The 26,979-nt window shown below is 55.3% G+C and overlaps 1 protein-coding gene across 1 annotated transcript; it reads right to left on the reverse strand.

Moving 5' to 3' along the window:
* Positions 1 to 1,878: 1,878 nt before the first annotated feature.
* On the reverse strand, positions 1,879 to 26,242 carry LOC103211956 (proline dehydrogenase 1, mitochondrial). Its single transcript, XM_007957955.1, has 13 exons — positions 26,037 to 26,242; positions 19,172 to 19,206; positions 17,421 to 17,570; positions 15,850 to 15,914; positions 15,537 to 15,653; positions 14,778 to 14,857; positions 13,271 to 13,352; positions 10,913 to 11,005; positions 10,598 to 10,744; positions 10,016 to 10,191; positions 8,911 to 9,009; positions 2,163 to 2,251; positions 1,879 to 2,066 (listed from the first exon to the last, which is right to left on the reverse strand). The coding sequence occupies exons 1-13, from the start codon at positions 26,192 to 26,194 to the stop codon at positions 1,879 to 1,881; spliced, it is 1,479 nt and encodes a 492-aa protein (XP_007956146.1). The 5' UTR covers positions 26,195 to 26,242.
* Between the last annotated feature and the right edge of the window lie 737 nt (positions 26,243 to 26,979).

A 26,979-nucleotide genomic window follows, 5' to 3' on the forward strand; every position in this document is an offset into this window, starting at 1 on the left:
AGACTCAGTGTGACCTGCACAGGGTTTGCGACAACTCTGTGGTGCATGCCACGACTGGGGCCAAGTAGAGCACTCACCTGGTGGCTCTCTGGCCCCCAGAGGAGCCAGCTGGGAATGCTGCCAGGCACGACCCCCGGTGCGGCCATGGTGCGGCAGAGGCCCCTGCCTGGGACTGCCTGCGCCTGCGCCTACATGCCTGGTTCCACGACTTTTCCCCCCAGGACTGGGAGCCGCCCAGACTTTCCTGCCCCAGCCTTGGTCCCACAACACTCTGCCACTGTCCACGCAGGTCTTCCCACTGAGTCCCAGGGTACACAGCCCACATGTAACTTGCTCTTTCTGGGGCTGGGTGGTTGGAGAGGACAGGAAGAGGCCAGGTGGCACAGGCAGGCAGCTGGTGGCAGCCCCAGGCCCCCTTGGTGGCCTGCTGGAGCAGAAACAGCCTAGTGCGCATTCCTGTGGTGCCGGGGCGAAACGCACTGAGGAGCAGGGAGGGTTCCAGGGAGAGAAGTAGCCCGGAGGTGGGAGGTGAGGGCAAGGTAGGGCAAGCTCCGAGGCCTGCCCTGGAGACCTAAGGCATCTGCTCTGTCCTGACCAGGGCAGGGGGCAGGAGGAGGCTGGGCCAGCACCACCTTGCCTGCTCCGGAAGCACTCAGCAGAGCCCAGCACCCTGGGTGGCCAGGTCTGTACTGCAGACACAGGGCAGGGATTGGCAGGGCTGCCCCCTAACCCGCCATCGCCCCGACCTCCAGAACAAATGATACTGGGGGGCCAGGGCCAGAAGGTGGAACTTCCCAGGGAGCCCCACTGAGCCCCTCCCCTCTGCTGCCCCAGACTGACCCCATGTGAGGTGCGGTAGTCGTGTGGCAACTTGGCTCGGGCCTGGTTTTGACTGGCTGGGCAGCTGGATGTCGTTATTCTCCATGGTGAGACTGGCAATCATTCCATGGTGGAATCTCCTGGAGCAGCCTGAGTAGCTGGCTTAGGGATGTGTTCTGCTTCCAGTATCTAAAAAGCTTTGGCAAAGGCCTCTGTAGCTGTTTGGCACGTTTGGACCTTGCACGTAGCTGCGTCTTCGTTCAGCAGCCAGCCATGTTTCCCGCCAATCTTGGGACTGTCTCTGGACTTGCGCCAGTGGCCTGCCGTATTGTTTGGTAATCTTGGGACTGTGCCATTTTGTTTGTCAGCCTCAGCAGCCAGCAGCTGCCTGAGTGAAGAGAGGCCTCCAGCTCCAGTGGGCCGGGAGCAAGGGCAGAGCTGAACCACGGCTGAGAGGGGCCTTTACTCAGCCCCTAGGGCTTGGCACGTTGACTCATACTTCTAGCCTCCAAAACTGAAGAGAAAGATCCTGGTTTGTTAAAAGCCACCCACGCATTTGTGGTATCTTCTGTTAGAGTGGCACTAGAGGACCAAAACGTGAGGATACCACAGCAAAGTAGGCCAAGGACATAGTCACAGGTCACAGCTGTAGAAACAGTAGTTTATTGAGCAGATGGGCTTGCTCAGACTGGCCACTGCCCAGCTCACGGCTCAGGGTGTGTGGGTCACACTCTGGCAGAAGGTGTAGGGGCCCCAATGGCTTTATCAGGTATCATACTCCTGGCCCCTGCCCAAGTGCCTATGTTCCTGAGGGCAGCTCTGACCCTAAGCCCCACATCCAGCAGGTCTTGCATGTACACAGGCTACTTGGTGCTGGGGTTAGAGCGTGGGCGTGTGGCAGGAAAGCCCAGACCCCACCTCTGAGCCACTGCCCTGGCCTGAGGGTCCTAGGAGGCAGCTCTGGTGAGTGGTGCAGGGCCTGGTGCCGGCCCAGGGAGCCTGGGACACAGCGGTGGGAGCCCAGAAGCGGGGTCAGGGGTGGTGGTGATGGGCGGGGCTCTAGGCCGGGCGGTAGAAGAGGCTGCCCGTGCAGAGTCTCCGGGTGAGTTCCTGCCGCAGCAGCTGCCGCTCCCGCTGGGCCCCCTTCATGATGCCACTGTTCTCCAGGGCGCGGCGCGATAGGTAGGGCAGCACCTCCATCACTGGGCCGTAGGGCACATACTTGTACACGGGGAAGCCCGCCTGGCCTGCGTGCACACAGGCAGGTACAGGGTGAATCCAGGTCCTTGAGCGAGCTGCCACGCCATCCCACCCCCCCACGACCCGGGGAGGGCCTCGCTCACCCAGCGGGAAGCTGATCTGGTCACACATGCCCAGCAGCTGTCCGAAGTACACCTGGTGTTCTGCAGGGTGCAGGCCCAGCTCCGCCATCCTGTGGGCAGGGAAGAGCAGGTGCTCAGGGGCCAGGAGAGGGTACCAAGAGGACCGGGGCAGCCCCCGGACACTGCCCACCAGGATGGAGGACAGAGCTCCTTGCTGGCTTAGCCCCAGGTCCTTGCTGCCAACCCCCACACACCCTCATCTATACACTCTAGCCGCCTCCTGAAGTGAAATAGGCTTGACTCTTCCCAACAGCACCCATCCTGGAGTGCCCTCCACGGACTAGATGCCTCTCCCCCGCCTAGGCAGTTTCTCTCTGAGGGAGGCCGCTGTCAGCTAGAGCTGGGTGCAGATGGATTGGACAGCCGAGGGATGTGGCCTGTGGCCAGCAAGGGCCCCTCCTCCCCCAAGCCTGTCCCCACACCTCTTCGGCCTCCCTCCTCAGGTGCTAGGTGACCTTGAGGCATCTATCCACCACCCACCCCAAGGTCCTTGACCGCTCACCAAGAAGTCTCCTTAGCCCCCGCTGGCTGCCCGTTCGACCCGGCACCAGGCTCCCCCTGCTCAAGCCCCTCTGGGGTTCTGCTTGGCCCGTCCTCCCCTTTGCCAGTTTCTCCTCTGCCCAGCCTCCAAAGCTGCGCATTCTAGATGGTGGCTGCCGGGCGCCACGGCTGCTCGGAACCAATGTGCTGCAGGCGTCGTCACACACCACGTTCAAGAGCTAGCTCATCATAAAAGGCAGGGCAGCCTCTCTCACTACTTTCTTAAAATAGCGAATGCATGTTGAGATAGTAATATTGCAGATGTATTGAATTAAATAAACTGTGTTACTGGAATTTCATCTTTTTTAATGTGGCTACTAGAAAATTTTAGTTACCAACGTGGCTCACGTTATATTTCTACTGGGCAGCACTGCTCGTATTTTGGGATGTGGACCCCCAACTCTAGCCCCCTTCTATTGTCACACCTTCCCTTGTAGGATCTTTCATTCACCTCCTACGCGAGCTGGACAATGAATAAGGAAGACCGAAGAAGAATTGATGCATTTGGACTGTGGTGTTGGCAGAGAATTCTGAAAATGCCACGGACTGCCTGAAGCATTAACTGACTCGGAAGAAGTACAGCTGGAATGCTCCTGAGAAGCGAGAATGGCCACACTACATCTCACGTAGTTTAGTGATACTGTCAGAAACGACAGGTCCGTGAAGAAGGGTATCTATCACGCTTGGTAAAATAGAGGGTGAACGGAAAAGGGGAAGCCCCTCAACAACATGGACTGACACAGTGGCTGCAGTGATGGGCGAGCATGGCAGGTACGGCGCGGAGGACGCAGGCCCAGCAGCGTCTCACCCTGTCGCACATGTAGGGCCACCAGGAGTCGGCACCAACTCGACAACACCTAACAGTAACAACCCCCGTTACAGCACCTAACAACCATAGCAACTCACATTTCAATCTCCTATTGCTCATATCCACGGATCCAGACTTAGTATTTCTGTCCAGGACTGCGGAGCGCACCCTTCTCCCAGCCTTCCATCCCCCACCCAGAAGACTGTTTAGCCTGGGTCCTCCTCAGCCCCCACCCAGCCTTCTCTCTCTCTGTCTGTCACACACACAAAACCGTCTAGCTCCCGGTCCTTACCCTGTCTCAGGGCCCCCGGCCCCCCCACATGCCCAAAGTACTAAGCATTGTCTCCCCCCGGACCAATGTATTATAGGTGCCGTACAGGGCTCCTTGGCTCTTCCTCTCCTTCCCTTGGGGCCAGACTCTCATGGCAGGGCCACTAAAACTGAAGGAGCACTGGTCTCTGTCACGGTGACCCACGAGTGCTTGAGCTGCTGCTGTCTTGAAGGAGCAGATTGTGGTAGGGGTGTTTGTGTGGGAGCCTCCACAGATGCTACTTCTCCCCCCTGCCGGCGTCCATGCCCCTCTGCCAGATGACTACAGTTCATCCAGTTGCAGAGTGAGTCTTCACCAGGGCTTGGCCTCGTGACTTCCTTTGGCCAATAGGACAAGAGCAGACGTGATACGAGCAAAAGCTTGCCCCCTCCCAGTGCTTCTGGGATTCTGACTGCCGTGTGATGAAGCCAGGGTTGCATTTGCCTTTGTTGCCCCAGCCATGAGTTAGGCCATCTAGGACCATCCAGTGCCCACCTGACATCCCCAGTGGACTGCAGATACAGGAAGGACCCCGGGTAAGGCCAGTGGAAGCAGCAGCCTGCTGGGTCCAGCCCACATTACATCACACACAACACGTTGTTCAACCTTCTAAATTTCCGACTGGTTTGTTACTCAGTGAAAGCTAGCATAAGGCTGTTTGGCGGAGATCTTTGAATGTGCAGCATGGCAGCCTGAACTGGGCAGAAGGCAGACCAGTCCCCACCATCAGAGATCCAGAAGGGCCTCCCACGGGCAGGCAGGCTCAGGCTGCTTGGAGGCTCCCCTGCCATCCTGAGCAGGCCCACAGAACCATTGCCTGCTCCACCCACCCTTCTCAGAACATGACTATGGTAATGGTGTTTGTGAAGGGCCCCCATGGAGGGGTCAGCCCTCAGGTCTGGTGCGGGCATGGGAGGCTGAGAATAAGTTCAGCTGCCACTCAGAGGAAAGGAGGGACTGCGTCGACAAGGAGGCCGGGGCATCCACCAGCACAATGAGAATATCGCAATGGGAAGAGTCAGAAATCAGGAGTCAGTTAATGCTTTTAAAGTTTGTTACGAGTGTTAGAGAGGAAAATTAATAACACAACTTATGTTAAGGTTTTTCTTACCCATGAAACCAAATATAACCTTAAAAAGCCTGTCTGAAACTGCTCTACAGCAATTTAAGCCTGTCTTCCTGCAGCAAAGGGGGGGTGGCAAAACCACCCCTGCCTGCTGTGATTGGGGGGCACTGCCTGTGAGTCAACTCTGACTCCTCACGACCCTGTAGGACAGAGTGGAACTACCTCACAGGGTTTCCAAGGCTGTCAATCTTTCCAGAGTCAGACTGTCTCATCTTTCTCCTGGAGCAATTGGTGGGTTGGAATCACTGACCTTTTGGCTAGCAGCCATATCTACACCATCAGCTCCTTAAAAAAAGCCTCTAGGCTTTCCCAATTTAAATCTTAAAAAATCTCATAGGAGCAGAAATCTGGAGGCCCAGAGTATTAGCAGTCAGGCCAGACATAATCTATTACCAGTTGGTCCCAGTAAATCCAGGAGGGCAGGGTTCAATCAGTCAGTGTTAAGATGAGGCAGTGGTTGATAGTCTATTCTTTCCTCATTATAATCTTCACTGTTAACTAGCAAACTTCAAGCCACTGGCTTTTTTTGGGGAATCAGAATGGTCTCCCTATACATAGATAGAGTAACTGCTCAGAATAAGCCTTATATTTTAATTTCTTTGTATTTTCATCATTTTTACATGGGATTGGAGTGAGAGGCAAAACGGCAGATAGGCAACTGAACACTCCCATCCTCCCACTGGGGAAAAAAAAAATAATGTAAGGGAACCAACAGACTCAGACTTCTAGAAACCAGAGTCACAGCACCTAAGCAAACAATGAGGCAAGAATAAGGCAACATCAATGGTAAGGAACTCTGTCCATCATACATGCTTTTCCCTCTTCCTGCCTCTGGTAGCAGGGTTGTGAAGGACATGGGGTAGCGGGTTGTCAACTGAAAACCGTGCTCCCCTTTGGCTGGGGAGGTGAGGAATACACTGCTGCTCTGGCCGACGCTGTGTGTGATTCTTCCTATCTATCTGAGGATGCCTGAAGGACTGAGGAGGCACCATCCTCCGGAAATAGCCAGCCTTCCAGGCGGGGCTGAGAGGAAGAAGGGAGCCAGAACAGGCCCTTACTCACCTGAAAATAATGACCATGACTGAAGCAAACAGGAGGTTTCTGAAGGCCAAAGGAGAAGGGCTGATGGGAGTTTCTTGCAAACGTTAGAACTTTAAAAGCAAAGTGTAGTTATGCAAAATGCTCTCTAGGAATTACTAGCGGCCCGAGGCTGGCACAGGACTGGGCAGCATTTTGTTCTGTTGTACACAGGGTCGCTATGAGTCTGGGCTGACTTGATGGCACCTGACCACCACAACAAAGGCCTGTCCCTCCACCAAACCATCTATTGTCCAGGAAAGAGCACTGAGAACTACTTGGAGACTCTGGAAATAGATCAGACACTTAACCAAGAATGGACTTAATGAAGGGTTAAGCTGCTTTTTGAGGTGAATCACATGTACCAACTGGCTACCATCCTGTTTCTCAGCTCTGCCAGGCAGATGGGGATGGTGGCTGTGTTACTAGAGGAGGCAGGCTAGTGTCTGGCTGAGCACTGGGACATTTGTTCCCCTTCCCCAAGATTGTGGGGTTGCACAGAAGGGTTGCTCTGGCGGTACACTGAAAGACAGGTTCAGACAACTGCAGAGATTTTCACCCTTTTGCTGCAGCAGATTGTAGACTCAAATGGTCAATATGCCCTCTGGTGGAATCACTCGGGCCAAGTGATAACAGAACTGGAACACACACTGGGAAAAAATTAACTTGGAGTCAACTGCAGCAGTGGGAGAATCAGACATTTTTTTTAATATTCTGCTGTTTGTTTTTTTCCCCCAGAATAGTAAGAAAATCACCTTCAAAACACTAGGGTGACACAGACTCTGGGCCAGAGCCCTTGATAATCATGCACATTTGGGAAGCAGTCTCTTCAGTATAACAGAGGTTGCTGAACACATGGACTATTACAGTCTTCACCACTAAGGTGGGGGGGGGGACAAAAACAACGCCTGTGGAAGGAGAAGAATATGAACTTCAATTTTACTATCTTATTCAAATGTCCCAGTTTCAACAACAAATAACAAGGCCATACAAAACACATAAACAAACTGGAAAGGATGGCCCAAATGAAAGACAAAACAGAGAGAAATGAGGTCTACGGAAGCTTGGTAACTGGCACTAGAGGACTTTAAAACAATATGAAACACGCTCAAAGAACTAAAAGAAAACAGACAACGGACTGAAGGAAATCAGAAAAGAAAATAAGAATTTCAATAAAGAGACAGCAACTATAAAATGTAACCAAATATTGGAGCTGAAAAATATAATAAAAATATATTAGAAGATCTTAACAGCTGGCAGAAGAAAGAACCTAGAGGACAAAGCAATCAAAATCAAATCTCAGGGGCAGCGGAAGAAAAAGGAAAATAAGCAAAGCCAAATGGACTTACACTCATCAGAAGACTTTACCAAGAGAGAAAAGAGAACCTATGGACTTAGGGGAAAAATAAACTTTGGCAATGACATATTTGACAAGAGTCTAATCTCGAAAATATTCAGAAAACGTCAATAACTCAACAACTAAGAGACAAAAAGTCCAATCAAAAATGGGGAAAAGACATAAACAGACATTTCACCAAAGAGGACATTTGGGCAGCCAACAGATACATGAAAAGATGCTCACAATCATTAGCCATTAGAGAGATGCAAATCAAAAGTACAATGACATACCATCTCAGCCCTGCAAAAATGGCAATGATCAACAGATAGTAAATGCTAGCAATGTTGTGCGGGAATTCCACTCTCATACACTGCCGGTAGGATTGCAAAATGGTACAACCACTATGGAAAACAGTATATAGCACTTCCTCAAAAAGCTAGAAATTGAAATACCTTATGATCCAGAAATCACACCTCTAGGTATATATCCTAGAGATGTAAGAGCAGTGACACGAATAGACATATGCACACCTATGTTCACTGCAGCATAATTCACAATAGCAAAAAGATGGAAACAAAATAAGTGCCCATCAGCAGATCAATGGATAAATAAATTGTGGTACATACATACAATGGAATACTGTGCAACTATAAAGAATAATGAATCCATTAAACAACATGGATGAATCTGGAGGATATTATGCTCAGTGAAATAAGTCAGGCACAAAAAGACATATTGTATGTTCTCACTTTTATAAAAAGTCAAGAATAGATGTACACACATAAAAGTTATTTGATGGTTACCAGGAATGAGAAGGAGAACAAGGGTGAATCACTTTCTAGATAATGGACACTTGTTACTTTTGGTGATGGGAAAGGAAACCCCAAATCTGAGTGAAGTCGGCACAACTTGACCAGGTTAAATGAAAACACTAAGAACACTGAAAGGACAATTTGAGTAAATGCTATAACAAACGGTTTTTCAGGAACAGAAGAAAACAGCCAAAAAATATGTGCGTAGTTATGCAGGTAGATTTTGGATGCATGTATGTGTATAGGAAGGTATGTGCATGTATAGGTGTATCTATGTTGTTGAAAGAACCAAAACACTACCAGACAAAGTTGTCTCACAGGACAGGTGTTTGAAGAGAAAATGGAATATATGCAATTCCAAACCCAGTTTTAAATGTTAAAGAAAATTGTTTAGAAATGACGCAACACTTTGGAGGTCTCCTGAATTAGTGTGAGATTTAGTACCATATCTGTCTGTAGCAATAAGCTATTTAACATGCTTAATGAAATTTATTTTTGAACTTGAAACTTTTAATAAATCGGGTATTGATATTGAAAACCAAGTATCTGCAGTCAGGCTCTTTGGTCCTGCAGTGAGCCATCGGGGCCTTCTCCCTGAGGGCATCCCACACCCCCCACCCAGGGCACACCTGGACCACCAGTGACCCCATAAACAGGGAAACCACTGCAGCCAGGGCTGCAGGAGGGACACCCCTACCTCTGCAGTGTGAAGCGCACCGTGTCCTCATTGTGGGAAGCCACCATCACCTTGGCCTTGGCATTGTGTTTCAGCTCCTCCAGAATGTAGTTGAGGCACCTGGGGAGATGCCTGAGTGAGCCCGGCTCCAGTCAGCCCCGCACTCAGCCAGTCGCTCAGCAAGAGGCCTCCGGGAGGCCCACAGGGCCCACAGCATCAGGACAAAGGGGCAAAGCCATCTGCTACCCATCAGACATAGAAATCAGCAAGACAATCAGCAAGAAATCATTAAGACAGATCAACAACCAGGAGAAAATGAGCAACAGCTGAAACTAGATCATTCACCGAGAAAGAAGGCTGCCCTCAACAGAGACGGGCACTTTTGTTCAAGTGAAAGGAATCACTCAAACCAGCTGAGGTGGTGGGTGGGGACAGGCGGCAGAGGCAGCTTCTGGGACTGTGTCCTACAGCATAATACCCCCCAGCGAGTGCGCTCACAGGCAATACGGCCCTACACGCTTGCTGGCTGGGCGGAGCACCATTTATAATAGCAAAACTGGAGACAGGCTCACTCCAGCTCAGCTCCCAGTGGGGGCCTCACATGGCCAGGAACAGCTGCAGGACTGCTCCAAGGAGCGCGAACCAAGTGGACAGTGCGCCTCCGTGTGGTCAAAGGGGGGACCACATGGAACCAGCTCCCTGGAGGTCTCAGGTAAGGGGTGGGATTGTGAGCTGGGCTCCTTCTCTTTTGAACGATATGAAAAACCCTTCATGGTGCTGAAAATGTAGAACCCAAGAAACAAAAGCAGAGGACAGCGCATCATGAGTTCCTGCTGGGCTGCTCCCCCAGAGCCCCTAGTGCCCCCCATGCCCTCCCAGTGCTCCCCCAGTGCCCCCAGGACACCCACAATGTTCTCCCAGTGCCCCCAACGCTCCCTCAGTGCCCCAGTAAGCACCCTCCCAGTGCTCCCCTAATGCTCCTGCAGTACCCCCAGTGCCAAGGGCTCCAGAGTCTGTCCTGTCAAGACCGTCACTAAGTATGACGTTTCCCTCAAGACCTCCAAGGCCCCGTTTTCTCACTGCCCACCCTGGGGTTCCCCATCTCCTCCTGGCAGATGAAACCTACCTGTGGTACATGGCACTGGTGGCCTCGTATGTGGCATTGATGGGGTCCTCATAGCCAACTTCCTTGGCACGGGCACGTTCCTGGGCCATGTAGGCCCCCCGTACCAGCTTGGCCCCGAAACACCAGCCCTCACGGCGAGCCAGCTCCACATCCAGGGTCACATTGTCATAGGCATCCTGCTGGGGCCAGGCCAAAGGTCAGCGTGCCAGACTGGGTGAGCCATGCAGATAGCCCGTTCAGGACACCCAGCACCCCCACTTCGAAACTGCTCCGTCCAGGGCTTCCCTGGGCTGTAGGGACGTGCACCCATGTGCTCCCAGGTGGAGTCTACTTGGGGACCTGGGGTGGGGCCTGTCTGGGACCCAGAGCCCGACCCAGGCTGGGTTCTGCTGCCGACAAAGACCCTCAGAGGTGCGGCTCACTCTCTGTTCCGTCCGGCCCACAAGCCCCCGAGCCTGTGCCCAGAATGGAGCCACCCTCTAAGAGCTCAGATAAGGGGCATCCCTCCTAGGGGGCTGTCCTGCCAGAAGGGCTAGCGCTGAGCCCTGGGGCCAGCAGACGGGGCACAGGGCCAGGCCGCACCCGCAGGTAGCACTGGAACGTGTTGAAGATGAGCGGCTGCTCCACGTTGAACCTGCGTTGCATTTCCAGCGTCAGGCGGCTAATGGCCGGCTGGAAGTAGGTCTGCTCGGCGTCTACCAACAGCCGCACGCCCACCTCTGTGGCTTTCTGAAAGGTGCAAAGGGTGGGGGAGAGAATGCGTGTGTGAGTTGAGTGAGGTAGGCTCCCCACTCCCTGGCTGCCCTAACCCTCCGTGTGAGTCCCAGGGTCCTGGCGCCCCAGCCCTCCGCCCCGAGTGGGACCCCCACTGCCCGGCCTCTGGGGCTGGGGCAGGACCTTGGCCAGGACGTCCATCCTCTGCAGCAACCTTGTCATCTGCAGCTCTTCCTCCTCCGTGAACCGCGACAGCAGAGGCTCCAGCTGCCCTGTCTGGGGGCGGCACGCAGCTGAGCCATGGGCAGCTCGGCCGGCCACTCCTCCTGCCCATGGACACCCTGACACCACAGGCAGGGGGGGGAGGGCGCCCCCTCCGATCGCCTGGTTCCCGGTCCCCAGGCCTAGGGACGCCACCTCATCCCTGCTCTCCTGCGAAGATCTCTGGCTGCAGAAGCCCAGACCCTGGCGTCGACCTGCACCCTGTCCCACACGCAGGATCCTACGAGACCAGTGCGGGCGGGGCCTTCCTTGCACCGGGGGGATGCCCACTGCAGCTGGCCCGGGGCCCTGGTCAGGCCTGTGAGCCAAGGCATCTGCTCCCCAGCCACCTCGGTGCTCCCTCAGTTCCCAAGGCACAAGTAGCTGCCCTCCCCTTGGGCTCCAGGGCTGGGTCAGCAGTCTCCTCAAAGGCACCTGCCCCTGGGTGCCCCACCCCACACACCCACAATAGCAGTGCTGTCCCCAGACTGTGTGCCCAGACCTACTTGGCACCCACTTGGCATCTTCAGCCTTTGCTATAGGGGGCCAAGCCTCACCTGTCTGGCTGGTGGTATGTCCGCCTGGTCCCCTGCTCAGTGCTCTCATTGTTCCGGACCCCCCCTGCACCTGCTCTTAGCGCCCTCTTCCTAACAGCATCCACCCTGCAGCTCCCTACTCATGTAAGTATCCTCCCAACAACTCCTAGCATCTTCACACCAGAGCGTGGAAACACCACACACTAGCCCTGGGGCCACACCCAGGCTCGGGACACCCAGCTCTGTCCCCAGCAACTGGGCTGTAGGAGGGGCTCCCACTCAGTGATAAGGAGTGAACCCTCAACCACCCGATCAACCAGAGGGCTCAGCCTGGAATAGGGAGGGCTTGGGAGGAAGAACCTGCTGCCTGCTGACATGGGTGGCCGTGCAGTACAGCCTGACATGCAGCGGGGACCTGGCACTGGCCAGAGCTGCAGGGCCTTCAAGGAGCCAACCCGTCAGCAGTGAGCGCATGCTCAGAGGCTGCAGGCGCTGTCCTGCCCTCCACACACCCCGCCCGTCTGTCCACACTGTCCAGAGTGCCCCCAGGGTGCCTTCCAAGGACCATCCTCAGTCCTCCATAGCCTTGCCCCGCTGGGCTCAAGCCAGACAGGTTTATCCTTGGCCATGCATGTCCTTAAGTCTCCAGAGGATGCTCATCTCAAGCAGGGACTGCACTGTCCATGCTATGCTCCAGGACCCCAAGTCAATGGCTCAAAGCTTGGGGGCAAGGCTCTCAGTCTGTTAGGCTGGAAATACTGTGGAAGGCAGTGTCTGCTGCTGCTGTTGTTGTTGTGTGTTGTCGAGTCCATCCCGACTCATAGAGACCCCTCCTTTTGTTGCCGAGGCAGTATCACTACGGAAGTAGATTGCCCAACTTCCTTCCGAGGAGTGGCTGGTGGGTTTGAACCTCCAGCCTTCTGGTTAGCAGTCAAGTGCCTTAGGCACTATGCTACCAGTGTCTGCAGGACAACAGTTTTCCAATGCACTTCCACTGATTCTTTAAACCCCAGCTTAGCTGTCACCATTGCGACTTGGTCCTCCCAGCAACATCTGGAATCCGTTGCCTCTTCCTCTGAATACCAAGTAACCCTTAGTAACTCACTTTTAACAAACAGCATTCAGCAAACTTGATACCGTGTAACTTCTGAGACTAGGTTAGAAAAGGTGACAGAGCTTCTGCCTGCCTCTCTCTTGGAACACTTGCCCTGGGAATCCAGCCACTGAGGTCCCAGCTGACAGCCAGCATCAACCACCAGATGTGGGACTAAGTGAGTCCCTGAGATGGCCCTCGCCATCACCACCACCTGAATGAAACCATCCGCAAGGCCCTGCATAAGAACTGCCCAGCTAAGCCCTGGCAACCCAGCAGCGTGAAGGGTAACAATACAAGTAGTTGTGGTTTCACATCAGAATGTGGGGTAAATGTGGGGCGACCTGGATGTGATGATCAATCACCAGACACCATGCTAGGAAGGGCCTCCTAGATCCCCCGCTCAACCCAGCAGCCACCCCATGTGGCACCCCAGCTCTGCCTGGTCTTGGGCCCACCAAGCATCCATGCACCAGCAGATGGTCTTATCCCCTGAACCACAGCCTCTGTATGGAGCTGGCAGGGACGGCTGGCCTCGGGCCCGGGGCCAACAGCGGGACACACGTGGTGACCTCAGTTTCTAAGCCTCGTTTCATTCCTCCAAACAGCCTGCTGGGCCGACACTTGCTGAAGCAGAGGTGGGGGCATTACCTCTGGGTTTGGGACCACCAGGTGCTTGGAGAGCTGGGTCCGGCCATCGATGAGGCTGCTCCAGTCCAGCAGGTCCACGGTGCTGAGGTGAGAAGACGCCACCCGCCATGAGGCAGGCATGGTGGCACGGGGAGGGTGGCTGGGTCTGGCCGCCAGCTTTCCCTGGGCCCCCAAACCAGCCCCATTCCCTAAAAGAGCACCTTCAACTCCAAGCAGAATAAAACCCCCTCCAGTATTCAGTTATAAAAGACAAAACGTAAACACTGCACTCTGTTGAGAAAGGAAAAACAGGAAACACAGATCACTCCTGGGACAGGATGTTGGCTACAAACGTACGGCCAGGCACGAACCAGGGACACCTGAGTGCAGGGAGAGAGTAAGGCGGGGGGGGGGGGGGGGGGCAGCTGCTCCATAGCCGTCACTGTGGATGGTGTTGGAGAGATGGCAGTGGGCCAGCCAAGGGGATGGCACATCATGGCGACCGCCACACTGCTGGCCCTGGAACCTCGCTGCCCTGTCCTGAACCCACCTCCTTGATTCAACTGGGGGATCCTACTGAAGGGGTCAGGCCCAGGTGACCTCGGGCCCAGCCTCAGCCTGGCAGCTCAGCCTCCCTGGCTTCCTTCACCTCCCACCTTGTGCTGGGGCCTGAATGATTCTGTAAGGAGCCCTGCCTGGTTTAGGGGCTGTGGTAGTTAAGGTTACGTGTCAACTTGGCTGGGCAGCTGGATGTGGTAATTCCCCACTGCTGGCAATCAGCTCCACGGTGGGATCTACGGTGAGCAGCTGAGTAGCTGAGTAGCTGCCTTAGGGGTGCGGTCTGCTCCCAGTATACAAGGAGAAGCCTTAGGAATGGTCTGCGGCTTTCTCTACACTTGAACCTGGCATGTAGCCCAGGCGTCGTTCAGCACCTGCCATGCTGTCTGCCGATCTCGCGACTCTTAATGGACTTGAAGCAGTGGCCTGCCGTGTGGTGTGGTAACATGGGGACTGTGCCATTTCACTTGTCGACCTTGGGTTTGTCAGCCTCAGCAGCCAGCAGCTGCCTGAGTGAAGAAAGCCTCCAACTTCAGTAGGCCGGGAGCAAGAGGCGGAGCTGATGCCCAAGGTCAAGGGGCTTTCACCCACCCCCTAGAGCTTGGCACTTTGAACTTGGACTTCTAGCCTCCTGAACTGTAAGTGAATAAGCTCCTGTTCACTCAAGCCACCATTTGTGGTATCTTCTGTTGGAGCAGCGTGAGGTGACCAACACGGTCAACGGAGCTGCTGCAGGGGCAGGCCCATCACATGCACGTGCGGGCCGTGTTTCCTCCCCATGGTGCTCTGTGCCTCAGGGAAGGAGTTCTCTGCACTGTCACCCATCCCCTACCCCCCAAGGCCCCATGCTCTCAGGGAGGAGACCAGGATTACAAGATGCCCCAGGGTTCACAGAGAGTCATGGCTGACCCTGCCTGCAGCAAGGGGGTGGGGTACACACTTCCTCTTCTTAGCCAGGGTCTGCTCTTACCCAGACACCCCCAGGGTCTCAGCTGTGAACCAATCCTCGATCTCCGCTTTGCTCGCGATGCCCATCTTTGCCACGCTTTCCTTCAGAAGCGAGAAGGCACCAGTCACACCAGGCGCTCCCACTTGGGGCCTGCCTGTGGTACCCAGCCCTGTTTACTAACAGTCGTGAACCGCCCTCCCACTGGCTCACGATGTTAGTTCTGACTTTGTAACAACGCTACAGAAAACAAGGCTTATCTCTGGCTTCTGTTTCCGTCCCACACATGGATCAGCTCCTCTGTCCACAGATGTCTTGTTCCCATCACTACATCCCTTCAATACTACCTCCCCTGTCTCAGTTCCTCACAGATGGGGCCCTTCCCCCCGTCGGCTGACCCCAGCAGACGTGAGCACTCAAGTGGACTGCAAGTTCTTGAACAGCACCCTGAACCTGACTGCATGGCCAGTGTCCCTGGGCTCTTCCCTGAGCCCCTCTCAGTGGTGGTGCTGCGTGGACACCCACCCTGTGCCTCCTCTCCCACCAAGTCTGCGTAAGTACACTATGCATGCCAGTGTGTAGCACACAGGGGAACATACGTGGGCTTGTGTGCATGGCAGCACCCTCCTGCCTGGACCCGGAGTGCTGGTCTGAGCCCTTCCCCAAGGGCCTGGGAGGAGAGGCGCTGTTCCTGTCAGCGCTGCCACACAGGGTGGCCTCGCCGGCCCTCTTCCCCACTTGTGTCAAGTGCTGGAAAGGGCCGTGCCCCTCACTGGCACCCACCTGCAGTGCTGCCACCTCCAGCTTCACGTCCACGGCCGTGAGCCCAGCCTTTCCTTGCTCTGCAGCCATTTGGTGGAAAAACCGTCTCCACTTGGTCAGCACGTCCGAGAACTGCAGCTGCAAATGCAGACCTCAGGTCCTGCTCAGGTGCACGCCAGCTCCAGTTCCCGGTCCCAGGACCTCCAGCACAGGCCCTGTGCCCCAGGTGGCCGCCTATGCCAGGACTTGCGGTTTCCAAGGTACTGGAACACGTGCTTTCACTTAATGCTCATAGAGCCTCAACTTCTTGCAGGTGCAAGGTTCTAGCACTTACCAGAAACTGGGGTCTCCCCAGTGCAGTGAGCTTGATGGCTGAGAAGCCGTCATCACTGGCTCCACCTGTTAAAAAAAAAAAAAAAAAATCTATATATATATCTATATATATATACATGTATATATTTGGAAGGAAGGTTGGGCAATCTACTTCTGTAGTGATACTGCCTCAGAAACCCAAGGAGGGGTTGCTATGAGTCGGGTCCGACTCTACGGCACATAACAACAAACACACACACACACACACACACACACACATACCCCAAATCCATTGCTATCGAGTCGATTCCAACTCATAGTGACTCTCACTGGGTTTCCAAGGATGTAAATCTTTATGGAAGTAGATTGCCTCATTGTCCTCCCATGGAGCAGCTGGTGGGTTTGAACCACTAACTTTCTGGTTAGCAGCCACGTGCCTTACCCATTATGCCACCAGCCTGTTAGAAGCCACCGAAAGAGCCATGAGGGCTCCTGGGGAGATGGGCAGAGACATGGATGCCAGGGGCTAGGGGGAGGTCTGCCCTGGCAGATGCTGCTGGTCCCAGAGCTCAGTGTCCCACTAAGAGTCCAGACAGCCCCAGAAACATCCCTACACACGGCTGCTCGGGAGATTCACCTGCTGAGATAGGGACAGCCAACTTGGCAGGGTCTCTGTTTGTCCCACAAGTCCAGGAAGGTGGTCAGGCAGTGGGCAAAAGGAGCCAGAGAGACCTGCCTGTGCCTCAGTTTCCCTTCCTACACCACCAGCAACACGGGCTGCCTGTGCACGTGGAATGCTGAACACAGGCCAGGCTGTGGATGGCAATGGATGGCCTGCTCCCAGAACTCTCCTGGGCGTTTGCTTCTGTGTGGGCCTCCTCCTCACCTGCCCCAAACAGAGTGGGGCAAGGGAGGCACGGCTGGGGTACCCACTGTCGAGGGGCCATAGCCACACGGCTGCCTGAATCTTGGGACTCCCCAAGCCTCTCAGGAGACACTTCCTACCGTTCTCTCAAGGCTCAGAGGTGCGGACACAGTTCCCCTGTAGGGAAGGACTGGGGCCCAGGCTGGCTGACTGGGGTTGTGCTGTCCCCTGGCTGATCGCCAGGGACTAAAGAGGTCAAGACCCTGGCGGCCTCCTGCCACCGCTGCGTCCCCACCGGAGGCTGCCGGAGGAGTCTCTGTGAACTGTGCCCCGGCTTGCTCAACTGTGTGGCCCTTGGGAAACCAGAGTGCACATCTGTTCAAAGCCACACTCCCCGGGAGAGAGGTATTCAGCCTGGCCGTCGGCAGCTTTTACCCAAAGCTCCACTCCTGGTGACCAGAAGGGGCTGCAGCAGGGGGTGGGGGCAGAAGGCACCTGCCTGGAGGCAGCCCATGCTGGATATAGGCAAGGCCAGAGCGTGAGCAGAGGCTGCCGCAAGCCACCCAAGTCCCCCCGTGTCACTCCAGGTCACCTCCACACCCACCGCGCAGGGCTGCCCCTTTTGTACCCAAAGCAGGGGGGATGGGGGCCCTGAGCACTCAGTGCTTTCCCACGCTGGCTGCTTTGGCCCCAGCTCCGTGGTCACCACATGCAAGGGTCAGCCCCACCTGAAGCCTCAATGCAGCGCAGGAATGTCTCCATGTGGCTGTCACACTTGGCCTCACTGGCATAGAAGTAGGTACGGGCACTGATGACACCGTCCCTACGGTCCCCAAAGCCCCGCTGGGGCTGGTATTGCTTCTCCCTCTTGCTTGTATCTGCAAAGGCAAACACACGTGTGCTTTGGCTGCCGCCTCCCACCCCCAGCCACCACCCAGCCCAAGTCCAGCAGAGCATGCCCTGCCAACTGCTCTCAGCACGGTGGTCCTCGGCAGCCGCAGGCTTGCTGGGCCTTGGCCCTGCTGCACTATCCTGCCATGCTCCTCCTCATACCACATGACGGTTTCCAAAGCCCCTCGACCCACCCAGTCAGCAGCAGTCAAGAAATCAGACGTTGTACTGTACTGAGCACATCTGCTGCAAAAGACCTCTTTATGGTGTTAACAAGCAAAGATGTCACTTTGCAGACTAAGGTGTGCCTAACCCAAGCCATGGTGTTTTCGATCACCTCATATGCATGTGAAAGCCGCACAATGAATAAGGAAGACTAAAGAAAAGTTGATGCCTTTGAGTTGTGGTATTGGTGAAGAATACTGAAAATACCATGGGCTGCAGAAAGAACTAACAGATCTGTCCTGGAACAAGTGCAGCCAGAGTGCTCCCTGGAAGCAAGAACGGCCAGACTTCATCTCACCTACTTTGGTCACAGTGCGAGAAGGGACTATTCCCTGGAGAAGAATATTGAAAGGTTAACAAAATCAAACCTCACACTTAAAGGGTTAATAAAAATCAAACCTCACAGTAATTTATACTCAGCCAAAATGGAATGTTACCAAAAAACAAAAATCCGGACTATCAGACTTCTGAAAATAGTTAATGACTGCTGTCTGACTCTTGTAAAAATTTATCTTATAGAGGCACCATGACCACAAGGAAGAAACAAGTTGACCGAAAGGAAGGAACGTGCCAATTGCGGAAGCTGGCTGACTAAACCCTATGACGTCTTAAACCCCGAGACGGAGAAATGAGGAGTCCAGAAAGAAGGATAGAAAAGACCCTAACTGAGACCATCGCTGGTTGGTCTCTCGAGCGCAGAGAGTCAGCCGCTTTGCCTTGATGCTTGCGTCTCCTGACTACACTCTCCTTTCCTACTTCTCTGGCCTGCTTTCTCTCGGCATTGGCAACCCAACCTCATGTTACGGCTGGTAAAGCAGAGGCCCGGGGAAGAAGGGGGAGACCCCCAACGGGATGGCCCGGCCCCGTGGCTGCCATGATGGGCTCCAGCACGGGGACTGGGAGGAAGACGCGGGAGCAGGCTGCGCAGACGCAGGGGTGCTGCTCTGCTGTGTACGGGGCGCCGGGAGTCACAGCTGCCTCGGCGGCACCCAGCCACAATGGGCACGACCGCGCCCTCCTCGCTCAGCTCTGCGCCCTGCTCCTGCCGCTCCGTCCGTCCCCAGCGCCCCTCTCTGCCCTGGCATGCGTCGTGGATCTCGCCTGAGACAGGAAGGCAGAGCTCATGTCACAAAGGAGCCCAGACAGCTCCCATCGGGAGACAGGAAGTCTGTCTTTAACCAGGAAGCACACAGAGGGACTGGGGGAAGCCGAAGGGCACAACGGCTGTGGGCACCATCCCTTTGCCCAAAGGCTTGTTTGTGCCTCTGACAGGGCTGGCCCTGCACTTGGCATTCTGATCCCATGGCACACACGTGGGTTGCCGGGACACACGGGTTCATGAGCCAGCCCACCTCCTACTCACCACTACCGTCTCTTTCTGCAGCCGAGGTACAGGACCTGCGGGAAGAAGGCAGGCAGATGAGTCAGGGTCACATTACCTCCAAGCAGGTGACAAGCACATTCCTAACTAGGGAGTGGAGGTGATGAGAGGAAGCTGGGGGCTGTCAACCTGACTGAAGAGGGCTGGCTCTCACATGCAGCCCTGTCAGAGGTAACCTGGGGGGGGGTACCCTGCTTGTGCTTGGGGCAAAGTCACCTGTGAGCTGAAGGAACTTGCCTCTGGGACAGATGCTGGCCATTGATAAGCCGCGAGTGTCCTCAGACAAACTACTGACCCTCTCCTGGCCTCAGGCTCCTCACGGGGAGCAATGAGGGTGTCTCCGTATGAGCGAGTGAGTGAGGAGCGGGTGAAACAAGTCATGGCAAGTTCAAAGCGACATCTACAGGGAGCAAATTCCCGAGGAAGTGATGTATGAGGGCCGCCCTTCGCCCAAGAGCGGGAATGCTGACCTGCTCACGCCTGGCACGGAGTGGAGACTGGGAAGCTACCCAGTGCATGAATTCCCAAAGCCCAGGGAGCAAGGGCCCCTTGCCTCTAAAAGGCCCCACCAAAGGAAGGGCCGCTAGATTACACACACTCACGGAGCTGGTCCAAGCCCACAGCGTTCAACCATGACCGCACACGAGTGCAGCCTACACTCGGGACTACCACCCTTCCGTCAGTCTGTCGCACAGTCGGGGCTTGTGTGTCGTGTGATGCGGGGAGCTCTGCCACCTGTATTTCAAACACCAGCAGGGTCACCAGGTCCAGAGGAACCTTCAGACTAAGACTAGGAAAAAGGATGTGGCGGCCCACTTCTGAAAGAACGGGCCACTGCAAACCTTCTGACTTGCAGTGAAACGCTGTCTGATACGGTGCAGGGCGGCGCGGGACCGGGCAGTGTTTCCTTCTCTCGGACACGGGGTCACCGTGAGTCAGAAATGATCACTGGCACCAAACAACACACACACATGAGTGGCTCCACTCCAGGGTCTCCACACCTCCACCCGCTAGCCTGAGGCCCCCACTTCCCATCCAGGGTCTCTGGCCACCTCCACCTGCTGGCCTGGGGCCAAGCTCCTGCTTATGGCCGGTACTGGGCCAACCCCACCTCCAGCCTGCAATCCTGCCCCCAAGGCTTACTTTCCCAACAGCAGCCAAGCTTTTTCCTTTAAAATGCAAATCTGACCTCATCTGCTCCCTGGTTTTAAAACCTCCTCTGGCTCCCCATCAGGAGCTCTGATGGTACAAAGATTAAAGCATTCCGTCGGCGAACCCAAAAGGTCAGTGGTTAGAACTCCTTCAGAGAAAGATGAGGCAGTTTGCTTCTGTAAAGATTTAGAAATCCTAATGGGGCATTTCTACTCTGTCCTATAGAATTGCTGTGAGTCAGAATGGACTCCGTTTTCTCGGTTGGCTTCCCATCATACCAGGGAAAACACCCCAAGTACCAATTAGGACAGTGAGGCTCACCTACCCCATCCCACCTGTGGTAGTTAAGGTTCTGTGTCAACTTGGCTGGGCCTGGTTGAGTGGCTGGGCGGCTGGATGCAGCATTCCCCAGGATGAGACTGGTCGTCACCTCCATGGTGGGATCTACTGGGGCAGCTGAGTAGCTGCCTTAGGGATGTGGGCTGCTTCCCGTATGTAAGAAGCTTTGAGGAAGGTCTCCAGCTTTTTTGGCATGCTTGGACCCTACATGTGACCGAGTCTTCATTCAGCAGCCTGCCATGATTGCCTGCCAATCTTGGGACTGTTTCTGGACTTGAACTAGTGGCCTGCCATGCTGTTTAATAATCTTGGGATTGTTGCCATTTTACTGGTCAACCTTGGGTTTGTCAGCCTCAGCAGCCAGCAGCTGCCTGAGTTAAGAGAAGCCTCCAGCTTCAGTGGCCTGGAAGCAAGAGGCAGAGCTGAAGTCCAAGTTTAGGGGCCTTCACCCAGCCCCTAGAGCTGGCACTTTGAACTTGGACTTCTAGCCTCCTAAACTGTGAGAGAATAAACCCGATTGTTAAAGTGACCCTTTGTGGTATGTCTGTTAGAGTGGCACGAGAGAACCCCAATACCTCCACAGTGGCCCACCAGCCTCCCTGCAGCTACTCCCACTGCCCAACACAAGCCCCACGCCCACCAGCCCCTCCCTTCCTCTGATGCCCACAGGGGCTGTGTAAACCCCCACCGACTCTGCAACCCTGCGCTGCTCCCATGTCCTCCCTGGGCAAGCTGAGGGCCGTGCCCCTCCTCACAGCAGCCAAGATGCTCCCTTTTGCTCAATTGTGATGCTATACCATCGGGAATGGTCACACGTGGCTCCCATACTTGAGCACCGCGTTTCACTCAGTCACCCCATTCTACCTGACTGCCCTGTCTCCCTGGGTGTCGGCTTCAAAGACGGTGCTAAGCAGCCTTGTCTAGCATCTCACATTTATGTTTCAGGCCCTTGACAGCCCCATGTGTCAAGGAGCTGAGGAGCCTGTCTGCCTCACTGTGCTGCGTGCTGGGAACCCCCACCTCCACCCGGGGGCTCATCTGGGGCCTCTGAGGCCCACACTGTCAGGCCTTGCAGTGGGAAGTGGCTCCCATGAGGCTCCTCAGCTTCCAGAGGCTGTAGCCCTATGCACCCCATTGCCATGCCTACCCATCTGGTCCAATCGTCCGGCCACCCTTGTGTGACCCGATCAGGCTTGATACAAGGAGACCGTATGCTTGATGTAACACAAAAGAGCCTAAAGTGTCACAGTTCTGACTCTGCAAGGCCACAGGCTCTGGAGGAAGCCGTAATAGACAGGAGCTCACCTGCCACTCTCCAGACCCGCCACAGAGCAAGCTCCACCCCTTCAAGCTGTGGCAAAAGCCGTTCAATGAGGGAGAGTTCTAATAGTCACCACTGGCCGCACCAAGGCAGGGGCGCTGGAAGGCCAGACGAAGGCTCAGGCAGGAAACTCACACAGGCAAGTAAGAGAGCTGGCGGGCGGGTGGGAACACTGTGACCCGGGGTGGGACGGCCCCACTCCTAGCTGCTCAGTGCCCATCACGCTACTGTCTCCATCGGGGGTGCCCAGGAGGAAGCACTTTAGGAACAAGCTGAGGAAAGGAGCAGCTCAGACATACAAGCACGTGGGTCAAAGAACGCCACAAAGGGCTCGGAGGGACAGGGCCACACTTAGAGCCAGACCTAGCTGCTGGGTCACAGCTGGCAAAGTCTGTTCTGAGAGTGCAAGGGAGGAGGAAGGGAAGCACAGGGCAGTCAAGTGGTGGCTGTCCCTAATGCTGCACACACCCTTGCCACCTGGGCTCCCCTCCCTGAGCCCCCCTCACTCTAGGCAGCACTGTGCTCAAACCAGTGCCAGGGGGGCTGCCCCATCCTGGGCCTGGCCTCTGGTGCCTCTCCTGTGTTGGGGGTGGGAGTGCTGCTGTTTCAACAAGCACCATTCAAATTAGTCCAAAGATAAGACTACCCCGAGGAACTCAGCCTTCACAATGCCGAGGCCAGAAGAACTAGATGGTGCCTGGCTGCCAAGACCAACCACTCAGAAAGGGATCAAAACTGGAGGTCCTGGACAGAGTGAAAGGAAAAATGTGGAACAAAATTCAAAAACACAAAAATGATCAGAATTACTGGTCTAATAGAGACCGGTGGAACCCCTGAGACTATGGCTCTGGGTTACCCTTTGGGCCTAGAAATGGACTCACTTCCATGGATTGGCTCTCAGCCCAACAGTAGAAAAACCTACATGCAGAACACCTACCCCAGGGAGCTGCACCCCTTGGATCAACCAGCCATGAGACACCAGAGGGGCAGCATTCACACAGAGGGCAAGCTGGACAGCCAGGAATGCAGAGCTAAGAAGGGCGGGGTCAGTCACAGGGAGGGGAGGGGAGGAGCATTATTTATGGTTGGGGATGGTAATTGGGCTGTGAAATCAAATGGGCATGAACTGTTGACAGTAAACAAATCTGCTCTGTAAATTTGTACCCAGAGCACAACAACAACAAAAAAGAAAAAGAAAAACAAGCACTATTTAGCGCCCACTTTGTCCCTCCTGTGCCTCCAAGCCCCCTGCCCCCCCATCTGAGTCCCTGGAAGGCCTCCCGGGTCACTCCTCCCCAAGGCCCACTGGCCTCCTCCCACACTCCCTGGGAGGACTGCTGGGTCACCCCACATTTGAGCGCCTCTAATCCTTTCTGGTGTAGTTGCCATTATTTTCCCACTTTTGTTGTTGTTGTTGTTGTTTTAATAGATAAAGACACTGATGTTCAGAGTAGCTAGGTCATTTGCCCAAAGTCACAGCTGGCAACTGGCAGAGCCAGGACTCCAGCCCTGGCTGTTCGGTTCTAGAGGCCACAGTCGTAACTGAGCAGTACTGCGCCTCCTTCTGTGCCTCTTACAGTCACACCGGGGCCAAGCTGCCGGCACCCACCAGGGTGGTAGCCTCCGCACCACTCCCCAGGGTGGGCTCTATGGGCCACGTGACAGGATGGGCTGGCTAGGGAGACAGACCCCTGGTCACTCACCAGGGACACTGAAGCAGTCCTCTGCAAAGGTCTTTGTGGTTAGTGTCACTCCTGGCCAGGCACACCCCGGCCAGCCAGGGAGGCCACTTGCGGCACGGATGCTGGACTCAGTCTGCAAGCCCAGCTCTGGTCCCGTGGCCCAGAGCCCTCAGAGACTCCTCAGCCCCTGCTGCATCAGACAGCACTGCCCATCAGGATGGGAAGGGATAGTCACTCACACCCCGGGACTTTGGGGGCTTCCGCAGGTACAGAGGAACAGGGCCCCAGACAGTCAGGGTAGAGGCCATCCACCTCCAGACACTCGCTGAGCCCAGGCCAGAAGTGGCTGAAGCCCTCCGGGAGAGAGTGCGAGGCTCTGCGTGCAGGCGGGGATGGCATCATTGTCCTGGGAAACAGCTCTGTCCTAACCCAAGACCCAATAGTTATTCAACAGGCAGCGTCAGCAGAGGCTGCAGCCAAGACCTCAAACTGGCAGGAGCCTCACAGGGGCCCCAGGGACACGGGGAGGTCCCTGGACAAGAACCTCGCCTTCAGAATAGCCAATCACAAGGCAGGGGCTGGCCTCCCTGGGCCAATCCGCAGCAGGCAGCCAGCACGGACATTCCGTTCCCATTCCCTGGGTGGAAGGCCTCATGTGACGGCCTCTCCCTCCCTTCCAGGCCAGCTACCTGGGGATGGGCAGAGCAAACACCACACACCCCAGAACCAAGGGGCAGGTTACACAGCAGGCCTGTCCAAAGCCTCACATACGTCAGGCCCACTGCTGTGTGAATCAAAGTGAGGGCTCAGCTGGGAGGAGCAGAGGTACAAGCTGGCTGCCAGCCCAGTTGCCAGAAGCAGGGGTATATCCTAGCCTCTTCCAGGGTCACCTGTCCTTGGCTACTCCACCCTCAGGACCAGCTCCCAAGCCAGGCTTCATGCTCAGGCTAGGAAGGGTAAGAAGACCCTGGAGGAAGGGACAGATGGCCAGTGACCCCGAGAGCCAGGGGGGCCCGTGCTCCCAGCTGCCCCATACTATGTTATCCTGGATGAAAGGCTGCGTGGCAAAGACAGACATACAAAGCCACCCCACTCACAGACAGTCTCCAAGGAGCTGGAGAGGGAGCTTGGCCCCCAGGGCTCTGGGTACTTTTCTAAGCCCTATTAGTTTTTATTTTGCAAAAGAAGGGCTGGTCCCTAGCCACCCTTAGGGCCTGGAATTGAACTCACTCCCATGGCTTTCAGCCAAATAGACGCATAAGGTGAACTTTTACAGGAGGAAGACACCCATTGGGGAACAATCACCCGTGGGAGACCGACCGGTAGGGCAGTGTTTGCACAGGGAGAGAGAGAGCTCAGGGGCCAGGCATGCGCAGGAAAGAAGGACACAGGGAGAAGGTAACACAAGCAGGAAGCAGGAAGAGAGCTGTTACATTATAGGAACTGCAATCCATGGCATGAAACAAAATGTGCATGAACTGCTGTATGGAAAATGAATTTGCTCTGTAAACTTCCACCCAAATCACAATTAAAAAGAAAAAGAAGAAGGGCTGGTCCTGCCTGGACCTGATGAGTCAACCGTGGTTCTGTCCTGTCACTCCCAGATGGGGCATGGAGGGGCCTGTCAGTGCCCACTCCTACATTCTCTGCCCAAAGAATGGGCCCTGGGGCAAGTCAGGAGCAGACTCCAGCCACCAAGCCACTCCCTACTGCACATTCCAGGTACGGATTAGCACGCTTTGGGGATGGGTGAGCAGAATGGTGAGGCAGACAGGGTATCTGCACCCTTGCCGGCCACATGTCTTCACCTCCACTCCTTGACTCTGCCCAGGTCAGGCCACAGACACTGGAAATAAATGGGCCTGGCTGGGTGCCCAGAAAGCTTTATTTACGGACACCGAAATGGGACTTCCATCACCTTCATGTGTCACAAAATACTGCTTTTTATGTTTTTCTTGCAACCATTTAAAAATGCAAAAGCCAGGCGTGGCTTGCAGACCCAGTCAGGAGCCGGATCTGGCCACAGTTTGCTGACCCTGTTCTAGTCTTGCATGTGTGCACCAGGCTTTCCAGGAAATGCCAGAGCTGTCGCCCCCACAGTGTGTAAATGCAAGAATCCCGGCAGACACCCAGGAGGGTCTTTGAGGATGGGGGCTCATCAAGCTCTCCCGGCCTTAGCCTTGCCAAGGTCGGAGCCCAGCAGCGGCATACAGCCCCGGCTGGTCCCTGAGGCCCCCCACCCTGGTCCAGCTGGCCCGGCGTGTGGGTGACTTGGGGTTCCTGCCAGAATGGCCCGTGCAGCCTCTACACCAGGAGGGCTGAGGACAGACACCACGGGGAGTCGGGGGCTTACTCCATCTCCTTCTGCTGCGCTTCCTGGGGGCTCAGGTCCTCCTCTACTCCGTAGTCCAGGATGGAGCCAACACCAAAGGCCTTGTTGTGCTGGATCAGGGGCCGGATGGACTGCTGGTCCTCGCCGGCCACAAACTGTCCGTAGAAAGTCATCTTCATCAGCTTGTCAAACAGCCTTTGCCCCAGAAGTCTCGTGGCCAAACGGAGCAGCTGAAAGGCAGAAGTCACCGGTTGTCCTGGGCTACCCACCTTCCCCCTCCCCAACAGACCACCCCTTCATCCACCCTCATCATCCTCTGGTCAAGCCTACCACAGAGGCTTGACACGGTCTCCCCAGCGCACGTGCCAACCCTCGGCTCACGGCCTTGAGCTTCTTTGAAGAACAGAAGGACCAGCTTGTTTCTCTGCTCAGAACCACGGGAAATCACTCCCTATGCACCCGAGCAAGACAGCAGGCCTGAAATACCACTTCTGCTTTCCCTGCACCCCGGAAAAAGGCACACGCACAAGGACCTCAGGGTAAGCAGTGGGTGTTCTATCACCACTTGCTGGCACAGCAGGGAACGGCTGCTCTGGTCCTTCCCAGGAACAAGCAGTGAGCATTATTCATACTTTCTGTAGGAGCTCTGGTGGTGTAGTGCTTAAGGCATTTGGCTCTAACCAAAAGGTCAGTGGTTCGAAGCCACCAGCCACTCTGTGTTAGAATGATGAGGCGGTCTGCTTCCGTAAAGCCTTGGAAAGTCATTAGGGGCTACTATGGGTCAGGCAGTGAGTTTGAGTTTTCTCTGAATGCGAGGAGTCCCTGGGTAGTGGAAATGGTTAACGTGCTTGGCTGCTAACTGAAAGGTTAGTGCTTTGAGTCCACCCAGAGGTGCCTCAGGAGAAAGGTCTGCCGACCCGCTTGCAAAACAATCAGCCCTGAAACCCCCACGGAGCAGTTCTTC

Source organism: Orycteropus afer, unplaced genomic scaffold (assembly GCF_000298275.1).
Source record: "Orycteropus afer afer isolate SDZICR_OR568_19922 unplaced genomic scaffold, OryAfe1.0 scaffold00829, whole genome shotgun sequence".
Classification (NCBI taxonomy): Eukaryota; Metazoa; Chordata; class Mammalia; order Tubulidentata; family Orycteropodidae; genus Orycteropus; species Orycteropus afer.